General features: G+C 40.5%; 1 protein-coding gene across 8 annotated transcripts in view; it reads right to left on the bottom strand.

The window, feature by feature from the left end:
- Nucleotides 1-544: 544 nt before the first annotated feature.
- Nucleotides 545-8,805, bottom strand: part of CSGALNACT2 (chondroitin sulfate N-acetylgalactosaminyltransferase 2) — a 52,345-nt gene continuing 44,084 nt past the window's right edge. For all 8 annotated transcript variants that reach the window (XM_048856256.2, XM_048856260.2, XM_048856254.2 and 5 more), the window contains 4 exons: nt 8,093-8,271; nt 5,905-5,999; nt 3,948-4,029; nt 545-2,025 (listed from right to left, as the gene is read on the bottom strand). In XM_048856256.2, the coding sequence (XP_048712213.1) occupies nt 1,733-2,025; nt 3,948-4,029; nt 5,905-5,999; nt 8,093-8,271 (649 nt within the window). In that variant the 3' untranslated portion in view covers nt 545-1,732. The remainder of the gene's footprint in view (nt 2,026-3,947; nt 4,030-5,904; nt 6,000-8,092; nt 8,272-8,805) is intronic.

Here is an 8,805-nt window from a genome sequence, read left to right as displayed (position 1 = left end):
GCGGATTCCTCGGTAAGGGAAGTAGAAAAGAGCTCAGATCTGATGAACAATGAGTAATATACCAGAACACAGCACCTTTCTGCTTTGCTTCTTTCTCCGTCACCCTTAGCCACATCCAGCTCAAACTCCATTCACTTCCATGCCCTCTTCCTTCATGTCCCCACACCTCCAGCCCCTATAGCTCTGCTGTTCAATTGACATGGCCTTTCTCCTAGTCACAAAGTATCATGAAGAGGTGAGAAGGAGGAGCTTTAATGGTTGCTCCCTAGTGGCAAATTCTCAGCTGATGTAAATTGTAACAGCTAGATTAAGGTCAGTAGTGATATGACAATTTACACCAGCTGAGGATCTGCCCTATAACTTTCACCTGTTATATTGGTGGGATGTGCACTTGCCCAACATTAACTGTAAATTGAACTTTTTGCTGTAGAGATTATTGCTTAAGTCTGGAACATCAGCATGGGCAATAGTCTTATTGGTATCGATGATGTCGAACATTTTTTCCCCTTTCATAACAAAGTTTCAATAAACCAGCTTGGAAAAGTTCTAAAATGCAGAAATATTCAATTTATTCATTCATCACAGAGGGAATATCAATTGTAAGACATCTTGCATTACATTCTCCCCTCTTCAAAACACAATACAGTACACTGTTCTCCACAATAAGTTACATAAAAGAAAATTTTATGTACATGTAAAAAAGGATCAGTGAACAGCATTATATTACAAAGCATATTTTGCATCCAGAAGTCACATATTTTAATCTTTACTTGCCCTTAAGTGTTTGAAACAAACAGATTTTTAAAAACAGATCCAAAGTTTGTTGATTTAGTGAATGGTTTTAAACTAATTCCTAAATTTGGAGACTGCAGATGCAAATCCCCCACACTTCCCACTAAATTAGTGAACCTCAACATTCATCTGAAAACAAAGGATATTAAAAACGATGCATCTAATCATACCATACGACGCAACAGAAGACAAGTAACCCGCTTTTATTTCAACTGCTTGTCTTTGTACATCCTGAAATATGAAAGAGGAATTTTTTTTGGCCCGTAGCTAGGATAAGCAAATGGTACGTGTCCAGCTTACTTTCGCATTGATATCAAACAATACGAACTGTTCTAGAATTCCCCTTTAAGAGATTTTCATACATCCCTTTTTCCTATAAATTCTTCTCTAATGTGAATTATATGGATGGCTGTTAATACAATGAATTCAATTAAATTGCCATGAAATCAGCAACCTAATTAACATACTAATTAAGCTCTTGTGTACATATTTCCAATGAGTTTCATGGTTGTGTGTGTTTAGTTTTTATTCTGGAATGTGTAAGTATGGTATCTTTATAAAGTTACAGTGCAATGAGCAAGACAGTGTAACAATACTTGGCAGACAAGACAAAATATTGTCCACTTAATGCAATCCTTACCTTACAATAATGTAAATATGAAAAAAATTATAAGGAGGTAAAAAAGTGTTAGGTCATACATTCTGCTGCTATATTTTTCCATAAAGTTAATACTGAAGAAACTTTCATTGAAATAATTACTTTCAAAAGTTCTTATCTCGGGTGCCTGAACTGGTGAGATATGTAACAGAATACCAGACAAAGAAGTTAAACTCTTCTTCACTGGAAGAGAGGCACTGAATGTGTAAGCTGAATTAAGGCTGTAGAATGATGCTGGTTCATTGTGGGTTTAAAGTCTTCGGTCTTGCATTAAGAATCCTTTTAATCTATTGCTTCACTGTTAGTCCTATAGGCCTGTTTACGGAGATGGGTCTCAATCTCCTCCCTGAAGACCAGCATTCCAAGGTGCGAGTGAGATGCTTCATTCATGGCTTTAGACTGGATACACATGCGATATTGCTCTGGAGTCAGCTCATCAGCACAATGCTTCTCATGCCAGAGGTGAAACAGGCCTGGAACTGGGGTCCGGATCACAATAAGGTCTCCGTGCAAGTACTTTCTGTAAAGGTGAACATCCTCTCCACCCCAGCCTTTCACTTCCAAGTCAAACCCCCCTATAGTAGCACAAATAGACACATCAGAAAGCATTAGTTTTGCAGAATGAAAAATGAGCTCTAACATAAACCCCCCCCCACCGTTCTACCACATGTTGTAGATATTTACCACCTGACATGTCACTTAATGACACTTTTACAGCCAATACCAACAGCACCTGCCATATTTGTGGAGTAACTGAAAAGACGCAATGCAGTTTGGCACTGGAAACTGGCTTTCACCACAGGATGCAGATTCCTGGCATCACACATGTTACAGCAAGACTTCAAAACGGCATAATGTGATCCATTCACATTGTGCACAACATCGGTCATAGTTAAGGCTACGATTTTGTCATGGAGGTCACAAGAGTCATGAAATCCATGACTTCCAAAGACCTCTGTGACTTTGGCCCCGGTGGCCGAGAGCTGAAGGGTACCACGGTGGGGAACTGTGAGGTACCCCCGCCACCTGAGGCGGCAGAGCCCCCAAACTCCAAGCTGCTGCGGGCGACAGAGGACCCCTGCAGCTCCCTGGCCGCCACTGAGGGGGTGAGGGGGAGATCCCTGCAGCTCTGAGCCCCCATCAGTGGTGGGGGCTCCCAGAGCTCCCAGCCACTTCCCATTTTATCATGGATATTCTTATTAGTAAGTCAGGGACAGGTCTAAGGTGAACTTTTTCTTTATTGCCTGTGACCCGACCATGACTTTTACTAAAAATATCCACGACAAAATCTTAGGCTTAGTAATAGATAGTATTTGTGACAACTACTGCAGTTGTACTCATGAATATGAATAATGAGTAAGTGTTTTCTAAATTTTAGAAACTGCAAATAAGGTGATCAAGCATCATGTGATCGTCCAACTCTACGGACCACAAGCAAGTGCCCATGAACCACAGTTTGAGAAACTCTTGATTAAAAGAAGTCCATACAGCCACGTTTCTAGCCAAAAGCATAGTAGAAGTTATGCTGACATGCAGAGGAAAAAAACCTAGGATTATGTAGATCATCTAATATACCACAAACAAAGCAACAGGATTGTTACTAGAAATCAGTTTGGTTTAATTATCAATTATGAAGCATCTGAGGGCAAGTGCAAGATTTTCTAGATAATTAATCGATTGATTAATAAATCAATTATGGCTAACACTAAGAAGAAGGAAAGGAGTACTTGTGGCACCTTAGAGACTAACCAATTTATTTGAGCATGAGCTTTCGTGAGCTACAGCTCACTTCATCGGATGCATACCGTGGAAACTGCAGCAGACTTTATATATTCTCTGTGTATATATAAAGTCTGCTGCAGTTTCCACGGTATGCATCCGATGAAGTGAGCTGTAGCTCACGAAAGCTCATGCTCAAATAAATTGGTTAGTCTCTAAGGTGCCACAAGTACTCCTTTTCTTTTTGCGAATACAGACTAACACGGCTGTTACTCTGGGACTAAGAAGAAGGCTGTTTTGAAACTGAAGTAATCAAGCCTTGCTCATTTCTAACGTGAACCACAAGAGGGTGCCAAAGTATATTTCAAACTTGAAATAGTCACAATACTCATGGCAACATTTAGTACTTAATAAGTGCACTTATTAAAAGGAAAGGATAGCATTTTTTAAAAACACAGATGAACATACTACAAAGTTCAAATGCTTGGTGAATTTCACTGTCAAACTACTACATTTGCAAGTAGTAAGATATTTTACTTAAAGATCTTTAGTGCTCTTTATTTAATGCTATTGATACTTAAATTGTTAAACTCTAACAACAGTCTAAAACAATAAGCCAAACCTAAAAGGCAGAAAGTTTGACTGGGAGCTCAGGAAATGCAATAAGATAAATTAACAGTTTACCCTCTTAAAAATCACAGAAGAAAACAGTAATAGATGAGGTTTTGAACTCCCCTCACCAAAATTTACAAAACACACTTATGTAAATCCATCTTACCGACAGTCAGGAAATCTGTCCGATATTGACAAGTCATTCCAAAGCCAAAATCCCGCCAGAAGCCAGAATCCTTTTTGTGTACCTACAATTTTAAAACAAACATTTTAGATTTTCCCCCCCGTAGTACAAGACAGCTTGAAGCAAATGTGTCGGTCTTTGATTTCAGGAGAATCTGTATTTATCTGGTTATTTGCTTGACACAGTACACAACATTTGATATTTGTGTTTCACAGTATATATACATATGCTGTTTGTTCCAATTACGGGTCATCCACATCTAACATAAGGGCCTCATAAGAAATGACAGACATATTAATTTAGATTACCCAGAAACCAGTCACTCTCTTTCCTGCCTTTTTCTTCAAACACATTCCTTTTGCAATCTCCAATCTAGCCTCCCTACTGCTCTCCTCCTGCTTCCCACCTGTCTGTTGATGCCAACAATGGGTCTAACTTTCATATTCACCTATTCTACAGCTAACTCCCTCTGCTCCCCATCTCCCTAATTTCAATACTTCTGCCACATTGGCTTCCTCCTTCCTTGGTCATAAGCGGTTTATCCAGAAATGCTGCAGTCTGACAAGTAGGCAGACTTCTTGCAGTTTGAAGTTCACTCTTCCGTCAACTAGGACCTCTTCTTCTTTAAAAACCAGACACACACGGCCTCATTACTCCTTTCTAAAGGACTCTGTCCACCTATCCTTCTGGGCTCTTTTTACAAAGTCTTGTTGCTGCTGCTTCTTTTATCTCTCAGAAACCTACTCCCTTTACGCAGAGCCCCTTGTCTACACTCTGGCCATCTCTTATTTTGATTTATGTTGCTCTCTGATGTCTAGGCTTACTGCCTCTCACTGTTCCTTCCCTTCCCCAGTCTGCCTAGAGTACTGTTGACAAGTGGTTTTCCACTCAGGCCATGGCACCCCCATTTCCAAATCTCTCCACTGGCTTCCTACCTCTTAGCACATCAGTTCAGGCTCTTTGTACTTTCTTCCGGGGCCCTACATAAACCTGGTACCACCTACATTTTAGTCTTCCTTACCATCAGTCACCTCCCACTTCTGTTCTCTCACTTAAAACATCCCCATCGAACAGACTCTCCTTTCCTTGTCTTCCTCAGTAACTTTAACACCTGTTTTTCAAATGGTTGTCCAATGTTTGTTTTATTTAGATTGCAAGCTCTTCAGGGAGTCAGTATTTCCTGTTTTTAAAGCACTATATAAATTAATGGCACTACGTAAGCGTTTCTAATGGGATTCTGGCTGCTGTTGAATGGTGGGGGTAAGACAGCCCTCCACAGAGCGCAGCAAGAAACCCAGTGCTTATGTTAGTGCATTAGGTATGGGGAATAGACAGTACAGCTAGAGATGCAGTACATCTCCCTCCTCTCCTCTGCCGAACTGAGAGGGTAGACAGGGCCATACACCTGATCACCACTCAGTCGCTAGCATTCTTGGGCCAGTGTTGAATGAAGCCCATGCTGCACCTTCCAAAGAGGAGGGCTAGGAGCTACTCCTCAGTGTCCTCCCTTTCACCTGCCCAAGAGACACCTGCAAAAGATATTCTGCACGCTTCATTACTCATGGAGATTACCTCCAGTAACTGCCACTTGCTGTAGTACAGTTCTCCCATCAAACTCTAGCAATGGCTTAAAAAAACCCACAATACAGCCCTTGAATTACAACTGTTAACTGTGCTTGGTTAGTTTCATAGTCCAGTAAACTCTGGGTAGAAGCTAGATGTAGCCAGAAATACTGGCATTTTGGCACTTTCTATTACAATGTTTGTCTCCTAAGCTCTTACTCTTTTATGTCTAATCAATATAGGAAAAGTTCTGTTTCATATCATTGTCAATGTCTCTGGTAAGTATCTAGGATATTTTAGATATGCTGCTACACTGAACTGCCTCATTGAGATGTAGCACAAGGCTCTAAATGTCTTAAAAATGAAGACCACTTACCAATTGCTGCTCCACAGGGGGTGGTACATCTTGGTTGGCATAGACAATAGCAGGATTATAAAGGCTGAATACCACGGGATAGAAAACTTTCTTGCCTATAAAGTCAGAAGAGTTGTGTTAGTCACAGTGGACCATCTTTGTGAGTGAAACGTGCAGCTGTGATGTATTCATGGATAATTCATTATTAATCTAATGAAAAAAGCGTAGGTACATGGCCTGCCTCCCATAATTTCCATTTAGAGAGTCCATTAACATCTTGCAAGAGTGACATAGAAAAGAAACAGTATACAGCCTCCAACATGATGCTGTGCTAAGGTGGGCTTAGCTTCCAGAGGACCCCTAAAGTAACAGTAACATATGAATACTAAGAGGGAATTAAAACCATCAAAATCCAACAGCCATCCACCAGAAAGTTTAGGCAGATGGAGTTTTAGAATCACACCTCTTTCCTGTCAGTTTGGGTGGTTTTAATTTCTGCTATGGCCCTTGCAGTGACAGTTATGTTTATTTTCCATATGTTGGGATACCAATTTGCAGCTGCTGAGTACTCCTCTGGCTTTAGATTGGACAGACCTTTACCTCACCTGCCTATATTCCACACTATGCCTGCCACCGAGTTTTGGCTGGTACTTAGGAGAGCCCTTGCATTACACTGGGAATCCACATGCACTGTCTGCTTCTCCAAAGCCAGTGACCTAGGTTGGGAGAAGGCCTCAAGTATTCCTTCCCTTGTGCTGCTGTTGGGGCACCTTTTCAGAGAGGCAGCCTCAGCTTTGCTTTCCATGTAGACTCAATTTAAGAGGGCCTTAAGACCAGGATCCAAAGCCATATTGAAGGCACTTGTGATCCTCACTGTTCCTCTGTCTCACCAAGGCTCTTTCTTGAGTAGTATCCTTCCCTTCTCCCAGGAATAGAGCAAAGAGGCAACATGACTATATCCAGACTCAAGCACCCTCTGCAGCAAAGTGCGAAGAGAAGGTATCTCCAATTCCCACTCCAAGCAAATTTGACATGTCACTTCCATTAAGAGTAGAGATCAGCTCCAAGGCTGACTTCATTCTGTGATATTGCAGCAGTGCTAGTTCACAAAAAAATTCCCTGTGCTGTAACATCTCTCAAGCTATTTAAATACTTATATGGCCTTCCATCATCCTGGTATGCAAGTGCTGAGACAGAGGAATAAGAGGCAGTGAGCTCAAGCCAAATTGGTTTGCAATTGTCTGTTGCCTGTCCTAAGGAAAAGCATCTTTCCATTGCATATTGGCATGCAAAGAGGGGAAAAATAAAATATTCTGGATGCAACAAATTTGTAATGAGTAAAATTTTTAAAATTACTATTGTGCCACTGTGCTAGCTAGCTTGCATAATAGCTCACAGAAGCCTTCAACTTCGCTACAAGAGTTTATAAAAGAGATAGATAAGCTTCATATGCTTGTGGCAGCAGAGTCTGGAGAAGAAGAATGGGAGAAAGGAAATCCTAAATTCGAATTCCAACTCTGTCAGCAACATGCTTTGGGGCCTTAAGGCAAGTCACTTTACTGCCATGTTTTGGCAGTAAAATGGTGATGATACTTATCCTGCAGGAATGTTGTGAGGACTAAACACTGCAGATAAATGTTTTACAATGCTTTGTAAGATGTGGAGCTCTTTATAAAGGCTCAGAATTATAGCAGGCACTGGTTGATCACATTCCCTTTTAGAACTGCTCTTGACTTGCAGACTAACTCTTGAGGGTAAGTATTTCCCATAGTTGGTCTCTGCTCTGAGGTGACACTATTTTTTAAATCAATGAAGAAATGATCCAATTGTTAAAGGTACTGAAATATTTTTTTAACTTGGCGTTTTGTAGATTCCCAGCTTTTAAAAGCATGCATTTATTGTATAAGAATTTTAGTTTGTACTTTAAGTTTAATTGTCTGACATTTATAATGATACGAAGAGAAGTCACATTTTAAGGCATAAGCACAGTTAAGTTAAGGTTCCACTCTCTGAGCTTCCTATGTGAGTGCTAGATTTTTGAGTCTTAATACTGCATCAACACTAGTTATTTTGGGCACAGAATTATTTTCCCTTCCAAGAGCCACACTATTGAAATTACTCCACCATTCAAATTAGTCTTATCAAGTTATTGTAAGGCTGACTTCAGGAGGTAACATTTCCCCGCTTCAGTAGCTTAACAGGAGCTTACCTGGTTCAGCATTCAAGCGGCAACTGTTGAGGAACTCAGCTGTGAAATAAATATCAACATCACAGAAGAACATTAACACTTCGCCTTTTTCCCAGGCTCTGGCACCCATGTCTAGTCCTCGCCCACGATTAAATTCCTCATTCAAAGAGACCAGTGTGTAATTGTGAAAATTAGTTTCTCTATAAAGGAAAAAAGTGAAAACAATTTAATAAAGGAGTGTGGAAAGAAGGATGGCATTTACAGTGCTATCAATTGCCACTGTAGTATAAATTAGTTATTTAACACATCTAATAATATCAATCTTACTGTTTTTCTCATGCATTTTTTTTGGGGGGGGGACACAGCTGCAGCATTAAGCATTCTCTACATTTAATAATCCAAACTACAAGTTTGGGGGAGGGGTGGGGGGCGGAGATCTGATTTTTGCCACCACAATCCATGCAGTAACATTTCAAATACAGTAGTTATCCAGACAGATTAAAAGGGCGCTTTGAGCCTCTGATACCACTTTAACTCCAGGAAAGGCAATTCTAAATTGTCAGAGGATTCTGGAAGTGGGACTCTCAGTCTCAAGAGCAGAGCACACTGGGAAATCAAACTATGGCACTATGTGATAGCTGTAAGAGAAGCAATAAGCTGCAAGTTGTCCATATGTTAATGACACCACTGCCCAGTCAACTCACTATCTCCCCACCAGCCTCACACACACATTG

Source organism: Caretta caretta, chromosome 7 (genome assembly GCF_965140235.1).
Source record: "Caretta caretta isolate rCarCar2 chromosome 7, rCarCar1.hap1, whole genome shotgun sequence".
NCBI classification, from domain to species: domain Eukaryota; kingdom Metazoa; phylum Chordata; order Testudines; family Cheloniidae; genus Caretta; species Caretta caretta.
Note: the sequence above shows the minus strand (reverse complement) of the source record. Positions and strands in the feature narration are given on the sequence as shown.